Source organism: Loxodonta africana, chromosome 6, assembly GCF_030014295.1.
Source record: "Loxodonta africana isolate mLoxAfr1 chromosome 6, mLoxAfr1.hap2, whole genome shotgun sequence".
Taxonomy (NCBI): Eukaryota; Metazoa; Chordata; class Mammalia; order Proboscidea; family Elephantidae; genus Loxodonta; species Loxodonta africana.
The window spans coordinates 46989545-47016894 of NC_087347.1; the positions used below are offsets into that span (position 1 = coordinate 46989545).

Here is a 27350-nt window from a genome sequence, read left to right on the forward strand (position 1 = left end):
TCCGTATTCTTCACCAACACCATAATTCAAAGGGATCAGTTCTTCTCTGGCCTTCCTTATTTATTGTCCAGCTTTCACATGCGTATGAGGTAATTGAAAATATCATGGCTTGGGTCAGGCGCATCTTAGTATTCAAAGTGACATCTTTGGTTTTTAACACTTAAAAGAGGTCTTTTGCAGCAGATTTGCCCAATGCATTCTGATTGCTCATGATTGGTAGCAGAAAAACAAAAAAGTTTTTCAAAAGGGGCAAAATCTGTTCAAATGATTCCTGAAGTCATGCGCTGTCTTGGTCAGTGGATGAGTATTTGATTCTGAAGCATTTTTAAAGTCATTTGATTCAGAGGGATTTCTAAAGTGGTCAGGTAACTTTCTTCCTTCCTTAGGAGTAAAGGACCTGACTTTTACTGGTAGAGCTCTCACTGGCTGAAAACTCTATCAGATGTCCTTAGTCCTATCGGGAGTGCCTGGGTGGTACAAACAGTTAACACATTTGGCTGCTAACCAGAAGGTTGGAGTTTTAAGTTCACCCAGAAGTGCCCCAGAAGAAAGAACTGACGATCTACTTCTGAAAAACTAGCCATTGAAAACCCTGTGGAATGCAGCTCTACTCGGACACACATAGATGGGTTCACCGTGAGTCAGAATCAACTCGATAGCAGCTGGCTTGGTTAGCCCTCCAGACAAAATCTTAAAATTGGCAGCCTATGGGCTAGATCTCGTCTTTAGAAATGTTTTGTTTGGTCTTTCTTGTGTTTTGACATGAGATTTATCGTCAACAGGTAAAAATTAGGAGATTTCATGTGAAACTTCAGAATTTTCATTTTCTTAGGGAAAAAAATCTGAAGAAATGATTATACTGGAAAGGCAAAAATTGCTTGGGCAAGGTAGTGGCTGCTCCCTGTGGACCAGGCAGCTTTTTTCTTATTCTACCTGGTATGCCTGGAGCTGGCTACTTTTGCTGTTGCTGTCTTCCTGGACATGTAGACATATGCATTTGCAATTCCTTCATTGAGATTTACGTAGTAGTTAGTACTTCATGGTGTTACTGACATGTCTCTAAGGATACCTTTATGGTCCCAGTTCTTAACTACATGAATTCATAAGGATCTGAGAACTCATACAAAAAAGAATTATTATGTATAACTTTAAAAGAATATGGCCTGCCATGATTCTGACTTTTCGTACCAATTCATACAGGTTTCATTGAGCTCTGATGTTCTGACATTTATAGAGTTGTATGTATAATTAAGGCTACCTTTGTGAATAGACTGTTTCTTATTAATGTGGTGATTTAGATATACATCTCGAGAAACTAAGCTCACTCAAACATAATTAAATAGTCAACAAATTAAAATACTGAAATTTTGGAAAATGAGCATTTGGTCAGAGCATGCCTAGAAGGCGATGACTGTATGTTTTTTAACTTGAAAAAAATGGTTAAAACTTTGGCTTTTTAAATACCTGGAAACAAACACAATTTAATATTTAAGTTGTCTTTATTTTGGCTGAACTCAAAAGCAAGCAAACAAACAAAAGTGAATTGAGTGTCTACCTCAGGCCAAGTGTTTCTGCCTATAAAGTATACCTTTGCTCAGAAAGCTGTTCATGATCTCTACCTCTTCTTCGAAGAAGGAAATTATAATAATAATAATTTTTGTTCTGTGGAAACTATGCTAGATCACCTTATCTGAAGGCTTTTAACCATTTGCTTGGTTGGGTTATAAGAACGTGTACCTTAAAGTTTAATTAATACGATGATTGAAGAATGTTTGCCTTTGGAGGATAAGATTAAAATAATTTGTCCACCTTGAACCTTGTGAAGGAAAGGTGACATATAGCTAAGTTAATTACATTGAAGGGATTAAACTAGAAATTGAACCTTTAAAGAAGTTTTAAGTAAGCTTTTGACTTATTTGGGAGTTCATAGGAAAGTTAAGAAAGCATTCAGTTCTTTAAGAAAAAAGAAAAAAATACTGTGTATGTCTGAATATATGGTGATCTCAAAATATGGGTGTTCACTTATTTTCCCAGTGACTAGTTTTGAATATATAAACTTCTAGATGTGTAGATAAAATGGTCAAATACTTACTTATATTTTTAATGTATTAATTACTTCCATATATGCTTTTTAAAAATCACATTACATAAAATATTAATTCAGAAGAAACATCCACATTTAGAGTTCACTGATTGATTTTATTCAGATTCTTCACGTGATTTCGCACCAGTGTCTTTGTCATCACTGAACCCACTGTTTTGTGTCATCTCGCCATTTCCAGCACATGTCACTTCGGCTTAAATTGTTTGAATTTAGTACTTTTTGATTCAAGTATGATGCTGTCACTATAAACTGTATTCCAAACTATAAGCACCGTTTACATAATTAGAGGACAGTTATTTTTAACAAATTTGTCCTATAGGTGAATACATTTGATCTCCAGCATGTAATTGCCAAATGTAGTACCTTTTAAGGTTAACTTTAATAGAGTTTTGCGTAATCATATCCAACATTTGCAATTGTAAAAAATAATTACTAAATCTATGTGAAATCTTTTCTTAAAAACTGATATAAGCATTTAAAACTACCAACGATTAAGGTTGTTTCTGCCTAATGTGGTGGTGAGTTTTTTTTTTTTGTCTCCAAGCAAAACCTTGTTTTACAAAGTAAAGTAATGAGACTTAGATAAGGATTTGTCACTGAGGTGACTCCCTCTTTTCTAAGAAATAATCTTTGGGGAAGAAAAATATCTGCCGTATATTTGGACATAGATGATACTCACTTTCTTCTCCTTCCCCTTTTCAAGGCTACCCTTTAAATCTGTAATAAACTATAACAAAGTAGATAACCTGAAGAGGAGGAGAACCTTTTATAACTGCAAGTTGAGGTGATCTGATTAATTTTGTAAGATTTTTTTCTTAGTGCATATCACAGTCATTAAAGTATCCATTTCTTAAAGCAATATTTCTATGAAAAAGAGAGCACGTGAGTAGATAGATGGATATACGGTGATAGACATTTTCTGTGAATGTTTCCATGTTTTCATACTAGTATTTATGTGAGATTTTTATTAGAAGGTAACAGTTAATTTGGTAGGAGTTCTATCCTTGTCACTTCTGTTATAACCAGGAATTGCATTATTAACCACAAACTACAGAAGATGAGAATAGCCGTTGCTTTTGTAAGAGAGGGTGATGAGGGAGATGATACAGCTTGGTAATATGTGAGGATTTAGAATTGTGATAGCTAATTGTTTCAGTCTTGGCTATCCAGTAAAATGCCTACTTCTAGGACTTTAAGAAAACTGACGTGGTAAATATTTTTACTTCTGTATCTTCTATTACAAATTATTCTTATACCATTTTGCAGGAAGGAATAACTCACTTTTACTCTGGGGCTTTCAACTTTGTTTTAAAAAAGTTTATCTCAATACATAAAAGATATAATAATTCAGTACTACATATATTAGCAATAAATTATACCAATTAAAATAATGGTGACTTATCATTTTTATCTCTTAACAGTGGAAAGAGTGGAACGAGAAAACCTATCAGACTATTGTGTTCTGGGCCAGCGTCCAATGCATTTACCAAATATGAACCAGCTGGCATCCCTGGGGAAAACCAACGAACAGTCTCCTCATAGCCAAATCCACCACAGTACTCCAATCCGAAACCAAGTGCCCGCATTACAGCCCATCATAAGCCCTGGTCTTCTTTCTCCCCAGCTCAGTCCACAACTTGTCAGGCAACAAATAGCCATGGCCCATCTGATAAACCAACAGATTGCCGTTAGCCGGCTCCTGGCTCACCAGCATCCTCAAGCCATCAACCAGCAGTTCCTGAACCATCCGCCCATTCCCCGAGCAGTTAAGCCAGAGCCAACCAACTCGTCTGTGGAAGTCTCTCCAGATATCTACCAGCAAGTCAGAGATGAGCTGAAGAGGGCCAGTGTGTCCCAAGCTGTCTTTGCAAGAGTGGCATTCAACCGCACACAGGTACAATTAGCATTGGAAGTTGCGACTGATGGTTGAGAATAATCCTAGGGACAGAAGAAGGAGCCCTGGTGGTGCAGTGGTTAAGTGCTTGGCTGCTACCTGAAAGGTCAGTGGTTTGAACCCACCAGCGGCTCCATGATAGAAAAGAGCCGATAATCTGCTCCTGTAAAGATTACAGCCTAGGAAGCCTTATGGGGCAGTTCTACTCTGTCATACAGGGTTGTTATGAGTCAAAATTGACTTGATGGCACACAACAGGGATAGAATGGTGACATGTCTTAATCTCTTTTAAAAAGGCTTATGAATCTCAGAACACACAGAATTAATAATCCTTAGTTCTTAACCCAATTAATTAATTAATTTCAATAATATAATGAAGACCTATTAACTCACCACCCATCCCAGGACCCAAAATGCTACCAATGACTCAGATCTCCCTGTGTGCCCCTTCCCCATCCTCTCCACCTGCCTTTCCCCAGATGTAACCACAATCTTGAATTTTGTGATTATCATCCCCCTTGACTTAAAAAAATTGTTTTACACTGATAGTTTTAGAACGACTTAAAATCAAATTTTTTTTTTATTTTAAGCCATTCTAAAACTATCAGTGTAAAACAATATACTGTATAGTTTAGCTTAGCTTGTTACTAAACTTTATAAAAAGATTGTCATTATCTGTCATCATTTCTATAATTTTTAAAAGCTCCTCAAAATGTACATGTTAGGTTTAATATATTGGTAAAGTAATCATGGATAAATTATTCATATTTTTATGTTTTGAGGAAATAATATGCTAATCTAATATTAAATGATGAAAAGGTAAGCCGTTTATTCAAGTACATTTTCTTGAGGTCTCATATGTTTAAGGCATTCTTCTCCATCAGTGGTTCTTAAATTTCACTGTACATCAGAATCACCCTGCGGGCTGTTAAAACACAAATTGTTGGGCCCTGCTGCAGAGTTTCTCATTCAGTAGGTCTAGGGTGGGGCTCATGAATTTGCCTTTCTAACAAGGTTCCAGGTGATGCTGATGTTGTTTGAACCACTAATGTAGCCTTTATGTGAGTAATAAAAAAGTATGCGTAGCCTCAAGGAGCTAACTCTCTCGTAGTGAAAAAAAGTGTACCCATGGATAACGTAGGAGGGTGTAAACAATGGTTGTACCTGGGTTGGTGGTAAGTTGGGGGTGAAGAATACTTCCAGTAGAGTGAAGGCTGTAAATCTTCCTGAGGACAGTGGGTTTCAGCTTAGCTACCCTTCTAAATGCAGGGCAGGAAGCAAAGCCTGTGCAGATGCAAAAATGAAGAAACATCATGAGTGAGGACGTGTATAAACAACTAACTAGAGTGTGAGACTGCCTGCGAGTTAGACATTCAAGGAGGAAAATTATTTAACAGGCAAAGATAAAGAAGGGCATTTTAGGCTAAGGAAATTCATTAGAAAATGAATTCAGAAAAATGCAGGAATAGTTTGTAGTTGATAGTAAAGCTACATAATACAACTTCAAGGTGTATATATGGGGTGGAGTGAGGCTTGATTTTGAGGGCCATGCTAAGAACTTTGAACTTTATTTAATAAGCAGTAGAAACCATTCAAGGTTTTATGTAGGAACATGCCATGATTCAATAATTAGAATTGGACCTTAGGAAGGTTTTTCCCTCTTACAACAGCAAAAGGGTAGGAATATTGTTTAGGAGGCTGCCATAATTGTCCAGCTGAAAAGTATGGTGGTTTTGAACTAGGCTGGTGACACTGAAGTGGAGGGTGCTGAGTCAAGGGGGTATTGTGGAAGTAAAGTTGATCGAAAGTGCAACTGCCTGGATAGGTAGTGGGGGAGGGAGTAAAGATAAGACTAAGGTTTTGAGCCTGGCGACTGAGAGAATAGAGGTGAAAATTTTAAGAGCATCAAGGACGATATAGAAAAAGATGATTAGAGTAAGGCTTGGACTTCGAAGTGCTGACAGATTCCTTAAGTGAAGATTTGTAGCAATAATTTAAAACATGAATTTAGTGCTAAGGATTGTTGTCAGGGTTAGGAGAAGAGATTAGAAATTTATTGACAGAGTCTGGGACTTAGAGTCGGGGAAAGAGCTGGAGAAACAACTACCATCACTACATACCAGGAAAAGAGAAGAAATACTAGGAAAGTTGGGGACAGGTAAAGATGGAAGAATAGTAGTGGGAGTTGTAGAGGATATGAGTAGAGTTTCCAGAGAAGACTGGCCCACATGTGGGAAGCTGAGAAGCCTCGGAGAAAGTAGCTTGAAACCATGCCATGAGAGGTCTTGGCCAAACTTTACAGTATACTTTTACTGGAGTGGTGGGGTCAAGAGCCAGAATTCAAGAGGTAAGGAGTGATAAGCTCTTGAGGATACAGAAGCAGGAGCTGTAAATTACTTTTTCTAAGATTTGTTGTTCAAAGGGAAGCCAGAAGTGGTTGACAGCTTGAGTGTGATAGGGAGTCAGTGAAAATTTGTGAAGTAGTTGGTAGCCTCAGCTGAAGTTAAACAGCATGAGTTAGTAATGGAACCAACCACTGTGGTTTGGTAACAATCTTCAGCAAAGCTGGAACTGCAGGAGTAGAGCAGGGAAGAAACACAGTGGGATTGTTTGAGGTTGGTGCTGACAGATTAGGTATGGCAGGAGACCAAGAGGAGTGAAATCTCTTGCTCCCTTGACTCTTCGCTAATTTATGCATTCTTTTTATTATTGACAGAGTCTCTTTACATCTTTTGAAAATGAGTTCAGAGGTTCAGAGAGGTCTGCACATGTTCCATACGTCACTGCACCACTTTCTACTAACGACTCAAAGTACTTAGGCAGCGTTCCTGTGTCCATAATTATCTGGACTAAGGTTATGAAAGGCTGTAGTCCTTTTGAGCAAGTCTTTTGCATGGTATTTCAAAATACAAATGGGAAGGATGCATCTTTTGACTCTGCATTTTGCAGTTGTATGTGTTCTTTCATTTATCATTCATGGCTAGCCAACATATTATTGCCAGGTTATATATACAGCTCCTTTTTTTTTTTTTTTGGCTGAGGAGAAAATTGAAAGCATGGGTGTATTACTTTGCGTTTTAGAAGCAAAGATAGTGTAAATTTTATCCAAATAGCATGAAGCATGAGAGAAGTCTCACAATGAGGCATGACAAAAAACAGACCATGTTGGTGTGAGGGTGTGCTCTGCCAAGGCCCCAGACTTCTGGAGGGCTGTCTTCTCCTGAACAATCCTTTTTGTCTATTTTTATGCATTAATGATTTTTCTTTGGCACTGCCATCTTTCAAATACCAAGTTATAAAAGGTCTAATTGAAGCATGGAGCACATTTTATTATTTTCCTCCTGCCATTAAATTTGTGAGATGGCTACACCCAGAAAGAAACATTCACTTCCAATCAACATGAGCTTGAGTTCATGGGCCAGCCTTGAGGATATCAAATGGAAACTGCATAGGAATGTATGAGTATTTCCTTTTAAAATTCTGCTTTTAATTTGGGAAAGCTTTTCATCCCTCAGGGATCATAACCTGTTGTGTATAAAGCCCAACCTAATCAAGGTAGATGGTATTGACAGAATGACATAGTTTGAACTTAAGCAGGAGGTCAGCAGACAGATTGTTTTTGCTGTATATGTACTGTAGTCACTAACAGCAAAGCCGGCCAGCTGGGTTTTACCAGCAGCATTGTTAAATGGAAAATATGGTGTGCTATGCCCCGTGAAATCAACCACTGGATTTTCCAAATGTTGAGGTTCTTTTGTGTGGAATCATAGTTCTATGAATAATATAATAATTTCTAAGCTATCATAACGAAATAACAACAACTTTATAGATAATGAAGAAATTTTTGATTTTTAGATCAGAAAAGAATCTCAGCTTTTTTTTCCCTCAAAGCAAATAGAATCGTAACATTCATTTTCAATGGAAACCTAAAGTGAACCTCAGACTTACTTCACTAATATGTAGCATATCCCCAGTTCATTGAATATTTTCCAGAAATAGCTCATGATCTCTATTACTCATCTATTACCAAAGCAACTTGATGCGCTTTGTCACCCTACTATTTGTGTTTCTGGGTTTATGATTGATGCTTGTACCGAGAATCAATCTATGTGTGCGCGTGTGTAGAAGATGAAATCATATGCACAACACTCATAAATAAAGCTAGAATTGTAAAAACATGTATATACCTAGTTTTTCAGTTCAGACGAAAAACTCAGATTCATAATAAATAACATTTGAAAGTGCCAATTCTCCAAAGAGAAGCTATTAATTACTTTGTAAATCTGAGCCATTGCCACTGAAAGTATATCACTTGAATGATGATGTAAAATAACAATTAAGGGAATAGAGATATTTGTTTTAATGCATTTTTATTTTAACCAATATATCTTTTTAAAAAATAAGATACATTTGTTTGATAATGTGGCTCTCCATCTACTCTTCATGACAAGGTCTTCCTTGACTTCTACTGGAATCAGGAATAGATAACCTTTTTGCCAATCTTATTTATTATTTATTTCTATTATTTTCTTTTCTATTATTGCTATTGGTTTGTTAACACAAACATACACCATCTAACTAAGAACATAAAATTAAGTCACATATTCTGAGCAAGGGAAACATCACATTTGGTAGGCAGTACCCTGGCAGACGTTGGATCTCCAGCATGGACGTGGGACTAACGTAGTTCAAGATGCAAAGTATAGCAGAGTGTTGTGTCCTGTCCATACTTTTACAATGGCAGAAGGCTATTTTGCTATTATAAGCTTATATAAAATATATTCTGAGTATCTACCACCACTTTCTTCTTTACTAGTCTTTTGAAAGAATATTTCATGTCTCTGAAGACCTTTGTGGCAAATGGGACCCATAAGAACAGTAAGGTAAAAGTGGTAAGATGTTTTCTGATCTGGTCATTAATATTCTGGAGATCCCATGATGCATTTCTAAGCATTTTGATTTCTGGACACAAAGTGAGGTGGTAAGGTCAAGGTTAAGGCAGAAGAAGGTTAATGTAGATAAAGTCCCTGCTCTGCTCTAGTCCCCTCAGTTCCTTTTTTACCTTTTTGATGCTCCCCACCTCTGTTGTCCTCACCCAGCCCTCTTCCCTCATGTTTTCACTTCTGAAAGCCTGTATCTGTTGTTCTGCTCTTTATTCAAAGGACTCCCCTCAGGCTGCTGGAGCCTGCTTTGCTCATACTGGCAGAGAGCCAGAAATGCCTGGTCCATGTCTGATGGATGCAGGAGGATGGAAGCCCGGCTCACTTGCCTTCTGTAGTAGGAGTGACTGAGACGTAACTTCCACTCCAAAGATCTCAGGGTCAGGCTGAGCCAGAGGCTGGCTTGGCTTTCCTCCTTCCGTGTCCTGCTTTTACTATTCACTCATCTGTTTTCCTTGGAAGCACTTCCTTAATAAATCACCTGTACAGGAATTTTTATCTCAGGATCTGCTTTTCATTCCAGATTGTAGGTCAGTGCCATTGCTAGCCTAATTAGCATTTGGTTATGCCATGGCGTTGTAGTTTGAATAAAGCATATCAAAAAAATTTTTTTTTTTCACTATTACACCCATTCCCTTCACAAGCCATATGCAAGATATTATGTGAATAGTGTAAGATTTTTTACTGTATGTAATACTTTTGAAAATATTATTACTATTGTTATCTTAAACTTGAGCTTCCTATAGCTCTGTAATTCAATGCACTGATATTGCTATTGGCCAGATTTACTTTTGTTTTGAAAATATTATTACTATTATTATTTTAAACTTGAGCTTCCTATAACTGTATAATTCAATGGATTGATACTGCTATTGGCCGGATTTACTTATGCATATCAAAAGTAGGGGGAGTGGGGAGAGAAAGGGAAGGGAGAGGAGAAGAACAGAGGTAAGAGAGACAGGATTGGAGGCTCCATGAGATTCGCCAAACGTGACTTAAATGAAATCATTCTTAGTGTGTCTGAATGGTGACTTAGGTATATGCGCGGCAGCGTAGCTGTGCACCTGGGCCCTGCCCATCGCCAGGGCTCTGTCAGTGATGCAGTTGATGTCTGTGGGAGTAGTAACCTTGAGAAGCAAGATTAGGCAGTGCTCCATCATGTCTCTCTCTCTCTTTTTTTTTGCATAATCATTCTTACCTTTTTTGAATTCTGAATTTATTTTAGTTTTGACATATTTTTACCTGCTAGGCCTATGGACATAAAATAAATTGCTTGACTGTTTTGCTGTTTATATCTTTGCATTTTGACAGTTTGATTATGAAGCCTAACCTTAGGTGTTATTTTGCTCCTTGCCATTTTATAGACTTAAAAAATTAATTAGAGGCCTATGACAGTGTTAAAAAAGATTTGCTATTACTGAGGAATGGTTCTGGGATGTCCATTAACCTATAATAAGCATGGTTTCATAAAATATGTACAATGAGTCTTCCTTAATAGATAAACTATTCTTTAATTTATTTAAGGATCCAATGACCTACATATTCATATATTCAGAAATCCCCCATTTACTAACATTGTTTCTCCTCTGAGACCTTCCATCTCAGCAAATCTGTTAAATGAAGTAGAGGAAGCTTTGATCCAAACCAGGCTAAATCCATTGGAATGGATGTCCTGCCACGTGTGAGTGAGAGTGTTAGAGTTTAGCCACAAAAGGGGTATGATCCTCACGTAATCTGTGATTCGCAGCTCCTCTGTCCCCTTACCTTGGTAGTTGAGTTCAGGAAGCATCCTTACACATAAAAACAGCAAGAAGCTTGTATCATTTGAAAATGAGGCTTGGGCCACATTCATTATTTATGTAGTCAAGTTGTTTTTCTTTTTTCTCTAGCAGACCATGTCATAACTCAGAAAGTTTCAGGTTAATTTTGTGTCTCAGGTAGCTCTGTTGAGCCAGTTCTTTGAAGCATGTTTTCAGTCGAAGCACAGATGTGTTTTGTAAAATGTGCTGTTATTCTGTAACAGTAGGTCTTCAGCTTGGTACCTTGCTCCTTCTTCAGTTCAGTGAAAAAGTCTCTGAGTTAATACACTTCACGACCTTTTGCCAAAGTCCTTGCTTGAGAAAGCTTTGCATCCTGCCCTTAGCTGTTAGCGAAGGTTCTAAAGATCCTTTCGGAACTCATTTAGTTGGCCTGTCCTCGTTTGAGTACTTTTTTTTTAAATGAGACTTTGTAAACAAGACAAAACAAACAAACAAAAAACAAAGTGCTATTTGCTCGTCAAAGCCACACCCTTTAAAGAACCTTAAGGCTGAGATCATAAGTAAAATTTATGAAGTCACTTAGCAATTGGAGAATGTTTTCAGTGGATTGGAAAATTAGTTGATGATTGGAAAGTTGGCAGTAAGGCCAACCAACCGACGACTGGAAATGAAAATGTCTTTGTGTGAAATGATGTGGATATTGCTTCTATGCTTTATTGACACAGTATTTATGGTGTATGAACCCCCCATATTATTGGGGTTAAAAATGTCCAAGGACTTGATAAACATTATGCTTTGTACATGGAGTTGTGCGTAGCAGCAAAATGAAAATCCTGGCAACCAAAATATTTGGGAGTCTGAGCTTCAATACATTGCTAGTCATTTTTTTTTTTTTCCGGGGGGGTGGCCCGTGGGGACGGAAGAGAAACTTCTCTTTTAATTCCTGTGTTTGACTTATATGTATTGTTAGCCAAAGATAGGCATAATTTAATTACATGCACAGCTTATCTTTCTAGAAAAATTTACTTCCAAGAGATTCTGAATTCTTTCCCTGCCAGCATCTGGTCTCAGTCATCGGTATCCAATAGAGATACAGGCTCTCAGCAAGCCATACAGTAACAGAAAAAAAAAAAAAAAAAAATGTAAATCCAGGTGTCTGGACTCCATGGTCCAGTGAACTGGTTATAAAATGACAAGGAAACCCATGAGGAAAAAGGAAGTCCACCCATTGAAAGAAGGGCTGTAAATATGAAATGCCGCAGATCAGGCATGAACATTTTATTGGGTTTTGAAGTAAATAATATACCCTCTTTTGATTTCAGAACATTAAATTAATAAAGTAGGAAGGGATGGCCCCGCTTGCTTCATAAAATAAGCAATCTTTCATTTCAGAATCAGTGGCTTGAATTCATAGATTGAAAGATTATAATAGTATTAATATCTCCCAGGATAGCAGTGTCTTGAGGGTGGCCCTCTAAGTAGTGATTTCACTACATGTATAAAAACTATCATTATTTAGCACCTTTGGGTTTTTAGGCTCTCTCAGGCCAAAAAACCTGGATTGGTTAGGTTAAAGGGCTAATCTAAGCAGCTTCCAGGGAGAAGATGGCATTGTTTGTGAAATAGGAGAGTATGTAAATGTGAATGACTAACAGCAGGTGAGTCAACCTTCTCTATTTCTAAAAGGAGGCCTGGTCGTGCAGTGGTTAAGCGCGTATTGCTAACCAAAAGGTTGAACCCACCAGGAGCTCCAAGGGAAAAAGATGTAGCAGTCCGCTTCTGTAAAGATCACAGCCTTGGAAACCCTATGGGGACAGTCCTACTCTGTCCTATAGGATCACTGTGAATCAAACGAAATTAACTCAACTCAAGGCAATGAGTTTTTTTGGGGGGGGTACTAATTATAGAAAATTCAGGTTTTTCTCTCTTTTGTTGATGGTTTTATAAGCTTTTGGCACCATTTTCTAACAAGGAGTGGTAAACTCATTTTACACAGATAGGGGTCTCTGTCCCCAATAAAGACTTTATTTCTCTTCTATTGAGTCAGTCTCAGGAGAGACCTTCACAGTTAATGTAAAAGCCTACTGTTTTACTACTTAACTAAAAAAAAATTAAAAAACCCATTGCCACGGAGTCAATTCCAACTCAGCTACCCTGTAGGACAGGGTAGAACTGCCCCATAGGGTTTCCTAGGGGTGCCTGGTAGATTCAAACTGCAGGCCTTTTGCTTAGCAGCCATAGTTCTTAACCAGTACACCACCAGGGTTTCCACTACTCAGCTAGTCTCCTCAAATCTTGGGTGATGTTTCATAATTAAAGTGGAATTTTTTATAATACAAAAACAAGGAAATTCTAGCTTTAGATCCCGTTATTTATATACTTCTTCTCAGCATTGCTTCTTTAAAGCAATGTAATGAAAAAACAAAACAAAAAATCAAAATCATACACAAGGAGTGTTCCTTTTATGGCTGTTGATTAAATGATGACCACTTGGCCTGGGGTTAAGTGCATGTTTGTTCAAATAAAGGGAACTGAGTTTAAAGGCCAGAAATGCTGTGAGAAAAATATAATTGAAAATCAATTTGAAGTCAATTGGAAGTGACAACATTGTTTAAATTCTGTCTATAACTTTTGTGCCTAAAATTACCACTGTGGACTATAGTATTTACTTTCAAACTTCTCTGACTACACCACCCAGTAGGAAACACTTTTTTTACATCATGGGTTGGTGTTTTCTCACACACACACACACACACACACCCCTACATCTCTAGCTCTATCTCATTTCCATCTTTGTCTTTATCTCTATATTTCCAAAACAAAACCTTCAGGAAACAATACCCTTGCCATGTATGAAACACTCTGGTATTTTCTGATTTATTTAATTCCATTTCATCATAAAAAAACTAATTATGATTTGATAAATCAGTTTCAAGATCCACTAAGAATTGTGATCCAAGTTTAAACAATGGCACAGATTAAGGCTTATTTTAAATTATTGCAAAGTTACTTAAAGAAAAAAAGCTTTTTTTTTTTTTAAAGATAATTTTTACTTTTCTGAAGCATAAAGTGAATATCTTAGTTTAGTGTTATCCCTGAATATCTTTATGGTTATTTCACTATATAGCTTATTCAGTTTCTCATTATACCCTCTTCTCTCCCCCCAAATTTTAATTATTCCATTTCCTAAAAGTTATTTTTTATATTTTCTGCCTTCTCTATGGGGAGACATTTTAGCAAAATATAAGTGGAGTACCTTGAATATTTAAAGTTACAAATTTAAAATGAGAATTGTACTTTGATGTTAGTTCTGTATTTACTTATTTAACAAATATTAAGCATTCGGGAACTATGCTAGGCATTCTAATGATGGCTAACATTTCTAGAACACTTAGTATGTTCAGGTACTATTTTAAGCTCTTTTAGGAACCCAGTGAGGGAAGTAGACTTATATCTTAATTTTAAACCAGTTGCCTTCGAGTCGATTCCAACTCGTGGCCACCCCACATGTGTCAGAGTAGAACTGTGCTCCACAGGGTTTCCAATGGCAGATTTTTTAGAAGTAGATCCTTAGGCCTTTCTTCTGAAGTACCTCTGGGTAGACTCGAATCTCCAACCTTCAGTTAGTAGACAAGCATGTTAACTGTTTGCACTACCCAGGGACTCCATTTTACAGGTGAGGAAACTGTGGCATAGGGAAATTAATTAATCCTTGTCTAATTGTTCAGCTACTAACCAAAAGGTTGGCAGCTTGAATCCACTAGCTGCTCTTTGGAGACCCTATGGGGCAGCTCTACTCTGTCCTGTAGGGTCACTATGAGTTGGAATCAACTTGACGACAACAGGTTTGTCCAATTGGAGGCCAATTTTGCACCTAGAAAGTCTGACTTCAGAACTCACAGTCATAACCACTTTATTCTGAATCATTTCTGCTGTCATGGAGAAGTCACAACCCCTTCTTAAAGGAGGTACAAGGAACAGTCTTTCAAATTAGCACCCCCAGTGTAGTATATAATAAGTACTGCAATGTGTGTCCCAGGTGCTGTGGAAGAGCAGATGCCCTTGACCCTGTAGGTGATTGAAGTTAATGGGAAAACATTTAGGCAGGAGAGAGTAATGTGTTGTAGTTATTTTAGGACAGAGCTAACATGTATGTTAATAGACTGCTTTACTCCTTATATCTGAATGCATTTGATACATTTGAGATATGAATATTCAGTAAATGTAATTCTTTTGTTTTCAGAAAATGCTATTTTTGCCAATGTTTTGACAAAGTAGCCAAAGCTAGTAAATTTTGGGGGCAGATTGCCAACAGTTGTTACAGTGAACACGCATGGAAACTAGGAATAACAGTGGCCCAAACTTTGTGAATGAAATAGTCATGGTGCCAGGTACTTGAGGTGTTAGTAGAAACCACGTACGTGCCCAGAGCTGAGAACACCACTGGTAAAATGTTTCCAAAGGGAACCTGTTCAGTTCTGTTTGCTTTTTTGTGCTAATGTGTTTAGAAAATTTTGACTTGGATTGTGTGTAGCCCCCTATTCCAGTATCTGAGACTTTCTAATGACAAGGAGGGGAAGAGATAAGGGGGAACATGATGAGACGGAGCTGTTTATCTACTTGCATCTATCATTGCATAGATTAAGGAAGTAAAAAATCGTGAAGTTGCCAGGAGTCTGGTTTTGGCTAAGTTCCTCATTGTGTATGCTCAAGTGTGGCTTGGACATAGGTACTGCAGTTAAGACAGCTCAGACTGCTTTAGTTTCAAGAATGTTCTGTTGCACCCACTCGCTATGTGTTCCATGCTCACTGTATTCTTATGTGTCAGGTGGCACAAGTGAAGTTTTTTATTATATGCACCAGAAAGAAAGCTGTCTGCGAGGGGAGTGCTTCATTTCATAAATTGCAGATTTTGGGTACATGGAATATTGGTTTTAAAGTGATGTTTGCATGGCCCCAAATTTTAGTTTCGATTATCTTAATTGTTTTCAATAGGCTGAATGAAAAGATCTTTGGTATAATGTGAGTCAGGCTTTCAATAATGTGGCCTACTAGGCGCTGCTATTGGCTGTTCAGCAAAAATATGAGTCCCACTCCTCAGAAACATATAAAATCTGCATTCAGTACTTTCTAGAGCCCTCTTTTCTTATATTCTAGCCACTAAGTGCAATAAGTATATTTAGATGTACATGGAGTATACATACATCTACACCTATATACACAGAGCTTTTGAACATTCATCTCTGTAACATTTGTCTGCTAATGTTACTTTTGTATATGCATTTATATTTGCAAAGTACATTAATTCCCTTTAGATGCTCAATTCTGTCCACCCCTATCCTACAAAAATGCCACGTGCATAGGCTGTCTTTCCTAATAAAGAAATATTATAATAAAAGAGAGGTTTTATTAAACTAATGCAATAACGACATTTTCTTTGAGGATTTAACCCATCATTTTTAATAATAAAAATCAAATTGTCATTGTTGTGACCTGTATACCTTTTATTCAAATCAGACTAAGTATTCTGGTTTCATGGCTAAGCAATACGCTGGGGAGCGTGGGGGTGTGTGAATGTTTTTAGTATTACACAAATGAATTTCAGCAGGCAGGTTCATAGTAGGGTTGTAGATTATGATTATGGGACCCAGGAAGCCTCTTTATATTTGTGAGCAGAGGAGAAAATGCTCTCAGGAGCATCTAGAAGGAAATGAGATGGGGGATTAGGAGAGAAAGGACTCCATTGGGTCAGCTTTCTCATGGTAGGGTGTCAACACCTTCTACAGTCATGCAACTGATTTCACTGCTTCAGCTCACCCTGGGTTAGCCGTTGAAATTTAAGAGTTCACTGTGATTAGGCCAGGAATATGGTATTACCTGGCTTTCTTGTGAGGATTCCAGTTTTTGGCTGGACCCAGGCGTTTCAGAATGCTGTGTAAATTAATAGACATAAGCATGCAAAAGGGGGTAGTGAAACAGGAGGAGTACCTTTGGAGAAAATTTTTTTGCCTTCACTGTAAGTAATTTCAAGTGAAGTATGTGACAGGTCATGCTTGGGGCATGATGGAGGCTTGGTCTGTAGGAGCATCAAGGCCTCTTCCAGCTCTGACCTTCTGTGATTTTAATCTGTATAATGAAAGGATCTCAGATTTTTTTTTAAATCTTGCTGATTGATTATAGCACCATGTGTTTCTGTTAAAAACTCTAGGTATGTTTTTGAATCATGCATCTTTAAGGAGTTGTAAATTTATTTCTGAAGAGGACTGTCATTCAATACCTTATATAATTTGTTCAGAGGAGCCTGGGTGGTGCAGGTAGTTTGCAATCAGCTAAAGGTTGGTGGTTCACACCCACCCAGTGGCTCTGTGGAAGTAAGGGCTGGTAAGCTGCTTGCATAAATAAAGATTATAGCCAGGAAAACCCTGTGGAGTTCTACTGTGTAACACCTGGGGTCATCATGAATCGGGGACGAATTCGATGGCAGCTAACAACAACAACAACAACATAATTGTTCATGCATTACCTAATTAGTAATTTAAACCAATTATTAGGGGATAGGGTTTATTTTCTCTAAAGTAATCTAAATGTTTCTAAAGAAGTGTCAAGAATATGATTTTACTTTTAGCATAGCAATCAGCAGTGCACATAAGTGACCTTTGGGGTTTATATGACATTCTAATATTTACCTTTGGGTAGATTGGAAACCAACATATTCAAACTGTTCTCTTTATATGGTAAATGAGTATTTACTAGATTGAGTTACTTCAAAGGTACATGTTATAATAAATGTGTGACCACTGAAAGGTACCCTTTTTACCTCCCACTTCAACTGCCACAAACAGAAACAAAATGTACAGAAATGAAAGCAGTTTCCAGCTCGTTTGAGACTTTTTCTAAAGAGAAGCACTGGGGTTTGGCTGGGCCAGTTTCCTCAGTACACACCTGGTGTATATCACTTTAAAGAATAAATTATGCCTCATTAAATTACAATTAAATGGAATCATGATCATTTGTTTTTCTGGAAGGAAGATGTTTTGCATATTGAAAGCCTAATTTGTTGCAGGTGACAAAAAGGCTGAACAGATTATCTAGTATTACTTCATTTTGGGGGGTAGTTGTATATACTGGTTAGTTTTATATACTCCGGTAGTTCAGAATTATATTAATATGGACTGTATTATTTTCATTTCAAAATGTCTTCTACCACTTTATCATTTCTTGTACTTAAAAAAATCTTTTATTAAGGAAATAGAATCTTCTCTTTGTATTATGGGTTAGGCATGAGATTTCTTTTTCTTCAAATGTTCTAATACTGCCCAATCATTCCTCCTCTCCCCCCATCTCATCATTATTTCTACATTCAACTCTATCTATCTTTCAAGTCCCAGCCAAGTCAAATACCACCTCTCCCAAAAAGGCTTCCTTGAGTCCTGCAGTTGGACATATTTTCTCCCTCCTTTGAACCCAGATGGCACTGGATCTAGCTCACATTTATGACACTTGATGTCTTTTACATTGTACTACTATGGTTCTTGCCATAAAATCTTCTTTGTCCCATCAGATGGCGAACACCTTGGGAGCTGAATCTCTCTCTTATTTGTGTTTTCATCCCTTCTGAGATTTGTGCCAGTCATCAATGAGAAACGAATTAATGAACCAATCTGTCATTCATTTGGTAATGTTGCCGTTACCTGCTGTGGAGTTGGCCCTGACTAATGGCCACTTCGTTCACAGGGAATTAGATGCTTTCCAGTCCTGTGCCATGCCCATGATCAGTTGTGGATTGTGCCATTGTGATCCAAAGGGTTTTCACTGGCTGATTTTCAAAGTAGATTGTTAGATCTTTCTTCCTAGTCTTAGTCTGGAAGCTTTCCTGAAAACTGTTCCGCATCACAGCAACATGCAAGCCTCCGCTGACATATGGGTGGTGGCTGCACCTGAGTTACATTGGTTGGGGATCAAACCCAGTCTTCCTGCATGGAAGGAGAGATTAAAAAAAAAAAAAAAACCAAAGCCATTGCTGTCATGTCAATTCCGACTCATAGCAACCCTATAGGACAGAGTAGAACTGCCCCACAGGGTTTCCAAGGAGTACTTGGTAGATTCGAACTGCTGATCTTTTGGTTAGCAGCCGAACTCTTAACCACCATGCCACCAGGGTTTCCAGGAAGGTGAGGTAAGTGTATTGAGTTTGGGAATTTCCTAGATAACCAATGGGAAATATAACCCAATCCGAGAGAGTTACCAAAGATCTGAGGGCCATAGAGAGTGGACATCTGCTAAAATCTAGTCAGTAGTAACCTTAACTATTGCTGTCAGCCCTGGAGTGGCCTGAGGGGCTCAGAGGGACTCAGGGTCAGTGTTTCTTAAAGGAGGGTGGGCTTGGCCCATCAAAGGTAGAATTTCCCACCCACTCCAGACAAGGCCTCAAGGGCTAGTACAGAAACTTGGAAGTAAATTTTATAAAGCCAGCCACGGTAATGTTTCCCAAACATTTATAGTATAAGTGGATATTGTGCACACTCATAATTTATGGGAAAATATATAAATTGTTGAAGAAATTTGGAAACCATAACAACATAAATAAGAAAGCTCACTGACGGAAAATGCAGATTCAAAAAATGTAGGGACATTTAGTTTGTTATGAATAAATATTATCTGAAAATACTAGAAATAATAAGTATGTTCATTTTTTAATTTTATTTTTTAAAAATTTAGCCAAAATTCTTTGCTTTGTCTGTGGAGACAAATTAGCAACCAAGCTAGATGGCATTATATTATTTCTCGTTTCGTACTTTAAATCGCTTTAGAGTGTTCTGCCAGACTTATGTAAAAATTTTGCTGATGCTGGAAATAATATGATGCTTTAAAGATAAATACCATTAATAGTCTAGGGAAAAGGCCAGTTAGAAGTTCTCTTTGTCTGACTCCCTTCTCCTTTTTTATGTCTGGTAACCCAAGAGCTATTTTGCTGGGTGTCTTTCTAGTCTGTGCAGATATCCCTTCTACTCCTTTCAGTCAACATGTTTCCTGGTCTTACCTAACCTCAGCTAACACCATGGAGGGAATTGTTATAATCTGTCCCTTGAGAAGGCTCTGTTGGCTTTGATGAGAAAAATACTTAATGACCACTTTACGCACTATTTACAATATGTTTTAATATAATTACTGATAGGAAAGTTTAGTAAGCAATATCCTGGTTAATTTATTAATTTCTCTCTATTTATTATACATTTTCAACATTCATGACTTTTCAGAAAAGTACATCTTTTCTCAGTGCCCAGGTGCCGTGTCACGTTTTCTATATCTGAGCCTGCATTATGGCAATGTCCAAGTGACACTTCCTGCCTAGCTGGTTGATAATTAAAATGCCAGACAACATAGTAGCAAGGGCTTTAGAAATATTTATGTGAGATAAATTATTAATTTATGTTCTATTCGAGACAGTTTCAATCTGATAAACATTTACTTATGTGGATAATTAGATGGGGTGATTTGTGGCGTATGTAAGTCATGCTGTCAATTTTCTTCTGATTTTTTAAGTAGCTAACTAAGCTCCCTTTACATTTATGAGCCTGAGGAATTTGGACCACATTTTTTTTTTTAAATCCCTGTTTAAATACTTAAAGCACCTAAATAACCACAAAGAAAAAGGTCTCAACAGGATAACTGAAACACTTTCTGTGGTACCAGTTAGCCACTTGTTATTGAAAATGTCTGAGGTGAAAAGAACTTGCTTTGGGACCATAAGCTCCACAGATGAGAGTATAAGTAAATAATTTAGAACAATGTTCTAATTCTCTGGGGCAATAAATGGAGACGATGCTGGCCACCTTGTTGGTTTGAGACTTTATCTTCAATTAGGCAAATGAACCAGAGGCAGGAGCAATATATCCTACCAGCCCCTTAAAAGACAAATATTGTGTCTTATTCTTTTAAAAAATTATGCTGATGAGCAGTCATTTTCAAGAATGTTTTGTCTTTATTTTTCCTAGAGATAGATTAATTTCATATATGGTTATTCAACATGTAAAAAATGCAGAGAAAGAAACTATACAATTTCAAAGTGGAAAAAAAAACAAACAAGAAATAATTGAAAACACTGTATGCTTCTGAATGACTTTTACTGGTTAGGAACCAACAAACTTATATTTTGAGCTGTGGTACATTAGAACAATAGTTTTTGTTGTTTCATTATCCTGTATGCAAGATCTTTGTTGTAATCCACAACTTGTGATAATTATTTCACGGAGGAAGAATAAGTTTATGGAATTTTTTCTTTGAGTTAAGTATAATCTAATAATAAATATCATAAAAATATATCCATGTAGACCCTAAGACTCCTCCAAATTTTAATAGTCTGAGATATGTTAAAATACTAAAGCAACTTACAAGAGAGAAAGAAAGGAAGGAGAAAGGAAGAAAGACATTCTTTATGTATAGGGTTCACCATCAAAGAAGGATCTGGAAATATCAATCTTAGTGTCTTATTGCTATGGGACATGGGTAATGATTTAAATCCATTTCCTTATTGCTTCTGCACGTATTTATTTGGAGATTTATCTTTGAAACAACAACTCATTTTGAGTATTTCAGGTTGCTTAGTGAAAGTGGTACGTAGAATAGCTTAAGGCAGAACCAACTTTTACTTTCAGAAAGAGAATCAGTACCTAGATTGTGTAACATTTTCTGGCAGACAAGTGTCTCACTTGTTGCTTCTAAAAGTGTGACAAGAAATGTGGAGTTTCTTAAATCATTTTATCAGTAGGATATTCTTAGCCCCATCCTGACATTCCTGTGTGAAACACACACACACACACACATACACACTTATCCAGCCCTTTCCAGCAGTGCTTATATAAGTGCTTCTACCAAGTATTAGTTAGGAGCTCTGTAATCAAATTAGCATAACATCCAAGTTGCAGAACTATCAGATGCCGTACAACTTGTAGGTTCCTTAGAGTAAGATTGTCTTGCGTAATGTTTTGAGTGATGATTACCTCCTTGGAGTGTTGAGGACTATGTGATGCACATTCCTTATAAATGGCATTTGTTTCACTGTATTACAATGTAACACTTTATTAAAAAATCACGTACCTTATCCTGTTAACCAGAGATGGTATATTCCTTTTGCATCCAGTGTCTTCTCATATTTAAATCATATTATAGAAACCTGATAGAATTTCCTTTGCATTAATTTTCTCCTCAGTAGAAACGTCTTTTGTGTCTGTACCACTTTACTGCTGTTCAAAGAAGTGACCTTTTACGATTTGGAATTGTCCCATTGTTCTAAGATGCAGGGTCAAGATCTCAGCTCTTCCTAGGGGATAATCTTAGGCTCTCATCCCATAGTGGCGTGAGAGCAGTATTAGCTGGGAATGTAAAGTGAGCCTCCCTGTGATAATCTAACAAGTGTGCAGAATGAAAATGGATCTACATTTGCCCAAAGTACTGGAATGTTCCAACTCGATTCTCCAGCCCATGTCTTGAGTCCGTATTACTTTTCTCTAGGCTTGAAGCTTTCTCCCTTTCTTTGCGTATTCTCTGTCATCATGGTACATGCAAACACTCATTTCCGTTTTAAAGCTTTCTATTTGGATCAGCTATAAAAATTTTTTTTTTTTTTTAGCTATACATTCAGAAAATATCTGAGCCTATCATGGCATTCTGTGCACACACTAGTTAGGGTATGCTCCAGTCCTTCACTGGTTGTGACTTATTTGCATTGCTTTTTTTTTTTTTAGTGCTGAGATTAGAGCTTCTCCTAAGAGGGCATCTCCTAAGAAGGTTTGGGTGCCCTCCAGTCCATATGTAAGGCACCTATGATTTGCGTATGGATTGAGAAGTTATCAGAGGGTTTCCATGAGTTCTAGCCATTTGCTTTGTGTCTTTTTTTTTTTTTTGCTGTAAGATACATCTACATTGAAAAACAGTGGCCGGTCACACAGAAATTCAGCCAAACTTTTTTTTTTTTTTTAAATCGATGTAAATCTCCCATGCTGTTTAAATGTCGGAACTAAATTTACCAAACTTGGCAGATTTGTAAAGCTGAGCAGGACTGACAAGTGTTCCCAGCTTCAAGCAGAGAGAGTTTTAACAGTTCCAGAAATACTTGTAGGAGGCACCTGGTGGTAATTGCAGTTTCACAATTCTTCCCCAGCGCCTACCTTGCTAGTTGGCGTCTCTGCAGGGATGATAAAGTGCCAGAATAGAACAGCCCCTAAATAAGGCACAGCCCTCAGAAGGCAAGTGCATTCCCACCAAATCTTCCTGCTGGAGAACCCTAAGGAATTAGACTGAGGTTCTTGACATCACAGCACAGCTGGTTATGGCAAACAAAGGGAGGTGGAGTAGAAGATGGAAGTCACACGCATTATCTGTGCAGATATGACTTGGCCTTTTTTTTTTCTCTTTTTTTAAAATTAATCAGGGACTGTTGTCTGAGATTCTGCGTAAGGAAGAAGACCCTCGGACGGCCTCTCAGTCTCTTTTAGTAAACCTGAGGGCTATGCAGAATTTTCTCAATCTGCCGGAAGTGGAGCGGGATCGCATATACCAGGACGAGAGAGAGCGGAGCATGAACCCCAACGTGAGCATGGTCTCGTCAGCCTCTAGCAGTCCCAGCTCCTCCCGAACCCCCCAGGTGAGATACCCCCTCCACTTGCTGTCTACTCTTTACCTTGGGTACATCTTGCCTTCACTGATTCTGTGTTTTCCCTCTAAAATTAAGGGTCATCATTCACAGACTTCTTAATCCACTGAATGTATTGGTTAGAGGATATGAATCTCTGACCATATAATAGCGATTATCCTGTACTGTGGAACCTTAGTGGTGCAGTGGTTAAGGGCTATGGCTGCTAACCAAAAGGTTGGCTGTTCGAATCCACCAGGCCCTCCTTGGAAACCCTATGGGCAGTTCTCTTCTGTCATATGGGGTCACTATGAGCCCTATTGACTCCATGGCAATGGTTTTTTTTTTTTTAATCCCTTACTATATTGTATGCCATTTCCATCCCTTTAGGGAAGTCCCATTCTTCCAAGCCAGAGAGGGCTCTAGGATGTCTCTATGTAGCCACTTTGTAATCTCCTTAGGTTAGGAGGTTTGTGTTGAAGCTGAGTTTGCATAGCAAGCATACTGCTTTTCCTTAAATTGCATGTTTATTTGGGGTAGAGGAGGGTGATTGGGGGCAGAGGTCAGACAGAATATTCTAAGTTCTACCTTATGCAGTCTGAAGAAGGCAAATCGGAGAAGAAACCCGTGCATAATGGAAGCATGGATAGGCAATGGCTATGTCAGAAGGCCTGGGATACCACTCAGTGCTCCCTTAGAAAATGGTAGTGGTTAAAACTAGTAAAACTAGTTACCATGGAGTTGATTCTGATTCATGGTGACCCCAGGCATGTCAGAGTAGAATTGTACTCCGAGGTTTTCAGTGGTGTTTCTTCCAAGATACCTCTGGGTGGACTTGAACTTCCAAACTTTTGGTCAGCAGCAGAGCACACTAACCATTTATGATACCCAGGGACACCAGTGGAAGTGTCAGTCTTCATTACTTTCCTTCCTAGAGTGATTTGGTGACTCAACATCCCACGTTCTTTTAACAGTATTCTGTTCTCTGGCCCTCTGGAAATGTATAATTCTAGTAAGCCCGTGTACTCGAAGGATACTCACTGGAGGATCAAGGTCTCAAAGCACTTAGGAGTTATTTCCATCTCAGATCTGAGCCCACTCATTTCTAACCTGCTACCTATTTCGCCTAAAGTTTTACAACTCGGTATATTTGAGAGAAAGCCCTCCCTTCTGCTGTGGCTAAGAAGGTTGCATGTTCTGCCTGAATGATAATTCTCAAGAGGTAACAGGTACACATTTGTACAAATCTAAAAATGGAGTACTTTGACACCAAAAGATTCTTTGGCTTAGATTCTATACTTTTGGTTTTATAAGCTTATTTTCTGGTAAATTCCAAGGAACTGATTAAACATAGAAGCAGAAGTTTGGTCTAGTGGAAGTATTTGAGCTTTTTCAAGCAATCTATTCTTTTCCCCCCACACGTTTTTAACTCCTTTTATATTTTTGCATTCTGCAATGGATTTTTAGTTGAAGATGGTTTATCATGCATTGCCAAGTTTGTGATACTTACACTCTAGTCTTTAGTAAGTTATTAGTGTTAGTTACCATTAAACCAAAAATAAGTCTCCTGACAGCTTACTTTGGATAAGTGTAACCAAGCCTTTTGTTTTGATCCCTTCCTATTTACCCTGTGGGTGAGGGAGGATTCCTTCCCTAGATCAGGGATGGATTACTCAATAAGTAAGATACACATGGGCTTATTTACTTATCTTTAGTGCCCAATTTCACCATGTCAAAGATGTGGAAAACCTGTGTAAGCCTGTGCGTACCTTGCTTACTGGCTAATCTACCCCAGCTTGGGGGGCACTGAGTTTATGTCAATGGTAGTAGAATAATTAGGAAAAAGGGAGAAGAGTTGTGAAACATGAAGACTGTAATCAATGTCATTGAATTGTGCATGTAGAAACTGTTGAATTTGTGAATGTTGTTGTGTATATTTGCACTACAATAAATTAAAAGTTGAGCCTAAAAAATGCTCTTGAGCACCCATTAACCCTTCCCTCTGACACTCCTTTAGCGTGAGCTGTGTATAATTTTATTCATACAGAATGCAGACTTTTCATATATCTGTTGCAGTAGGCAGTGCCTTGAAATCATAAGCCACCTCTAAAGGAAGTAGACGGTCCATATCCTGCACACAGAAGATGATGTTTTGAGCACAACTTAGATATTTTTTCAAAAGATTTCAATTGAGTTCATTCATGCTTTGATGTTGAGGAATGAACAGAGACAGATTACCCAATAAGTCTGCGAGTACCTGGCTTAATGGTTAGTATGCCCCTGCCTTGGGTTACAGGGATGGCTGAACACAGGACACCCCACTACTGGACACATGAGACTGGCAGCAGTTTATAAATCACATAGACTCACAGCCTGGGGGAGAGGGACACTGCATGCCACACAGGGTCACACAGGCATTGCACTTGGGAATAGACTGAACAAACAGACTGTGGGAGAGCAAGCTTTGTAGTAACAAGAGGGAGAGGTTCCCCTGGCTCCTGTAATGGGATTGGCTTGTTTGAATAATTCTGCAGCCTGGCAGGGACCTGAAAGTGTTGCTCAGGGATAAGAAGGAACTGCAGCTGGTCTGTTTGATAAGGAGAGTGTTTTGGTTCATGGGAGCAAGTGGGGAGGAGAACTTACAATTAGGCCACTCAAGGCCCTGTTGATTTCACCAGGTGTCAAGGCATCACTTAATAGTGGACACATTCTTATTTAAAAGTTTTTTAGGGGAAGGCATACATATTGAGTTAGGAGCACAACAATATACTGAGTTGGGTGAGCTGTTAATTTATACTAATGTTTACTTCTGTAAGTTCACCAGTATTTTTGCTACTTTTAAAGCTCATTAAATCATCATAAGAGAGTTCAGCCATGCTTCTTAGCCATTTAACCAGGTAGCTCTTCTCAGAAAGTTATTCCTGTTTGTTAGAAAATAACACAGATCATGTGTTTTTAGCTCCTTAAAAACATTTTTCTAACAAGATTATAATTTAGGCACCTTTTTGAAGACCTGATAGCTTTCAGAGCCAGATCAACTTGTAAGACCAGACAGGGTCAGTATTTTGGTTTTCTTAAACAGTAGAAAATCTCATCTAAGAAATTCCTAGATAAAGGTGTCTTTAGAGACAAATATAACAGGGAAACTAATAATAATTTAATTTCACCAACACTTTTGAGACTTTTGAAAATAAATACAAAATATTTACATGTTACAGTCATAACATCTACATTTGTAGATTCTTTGCAACTTTCTTCTTTTTCTGTTAAAGATTGAGAAAAGGGAAGTTATTAAAATCTTTTAAAGCATTTCATGATTACCTAAGACCAAAAAACCCCATGGCCATCAAGTTGATTTTAACTCACAGTGACCCTATAGGACAGAGTAGAACTGCCACATAGGGTTTCCAAGGCTGTAAATCTTTATGAAAGCAGAATCCCTCATCTTTCTCCCATGTAGTGGCTGGTGAGTTTGAACCACTGACCTTTCTGTTAGCAGTCAAACGCTTTAATCACAGTTCCGCCAGGGCTCCTTCGTGATTACCTAGTCAAAATTCTTTACAAATATATCTCAATAATATGTTAAAGCTTCCATTGTGAGAATAAATGTTAGAATGGTACCAACTGACTCAGCTTTTTAGTTGGAGTTAGCATCCAAACCACTCAGGCAGTCTTCTGTGGATGCAGGCAGATAGATTATTTTCCAGGACCCATTAACACTTTTTTAATGGCTTAAAAACAAATTGAAGAAATTTCAAATTCAAAATTAACTGCCCAGAGTTTCTTCTCATAGTCCTTCAATTGGGCATTGTTCACTGGTGAACTTAATAGCAAAACAACAATTCAAGGATAATAATGATCATTTGTTGAACACTTACTGTGTATTAGGTATTGTGATGAGCATTTCACATGAGGTCATTTCTCACCATCAGGTAAGAGGAGACCATCAGTAGGACAAATGAAGAAATCCGAGTTGAGAAAAACAGAATTGATATGCTAGAACATGCATTTAACAGGAAAA

General features: G+C 37.9%; 1 protein-coding gene across 1 annotated transcript in view; it reads left to right on the plus strand.

Moving 5' to 3' along the window:
- The window catches only part of SATB2 (SATB homeobox 2), a 195123-nt gene that overhangs the window by 114149 nt on the left and 53624 nt on the right, over nucleotides 1-27350 (plus strand). Inside the window, exons 6-7 of the mRNA XM_023542575.2 lie at nucleotides 3526-3998; nucleotides 23129-23341. Of these exons, the coding sequence (XP_023398343.1) occupies nucleotides 3526-3998; nucleotides 23129-23341 (686 nt within the window). The remainder of the gene's footprint in view (nucleotides 1-3525; nucleotides 3999-23128; nucleotides 23342-27350) is intronic.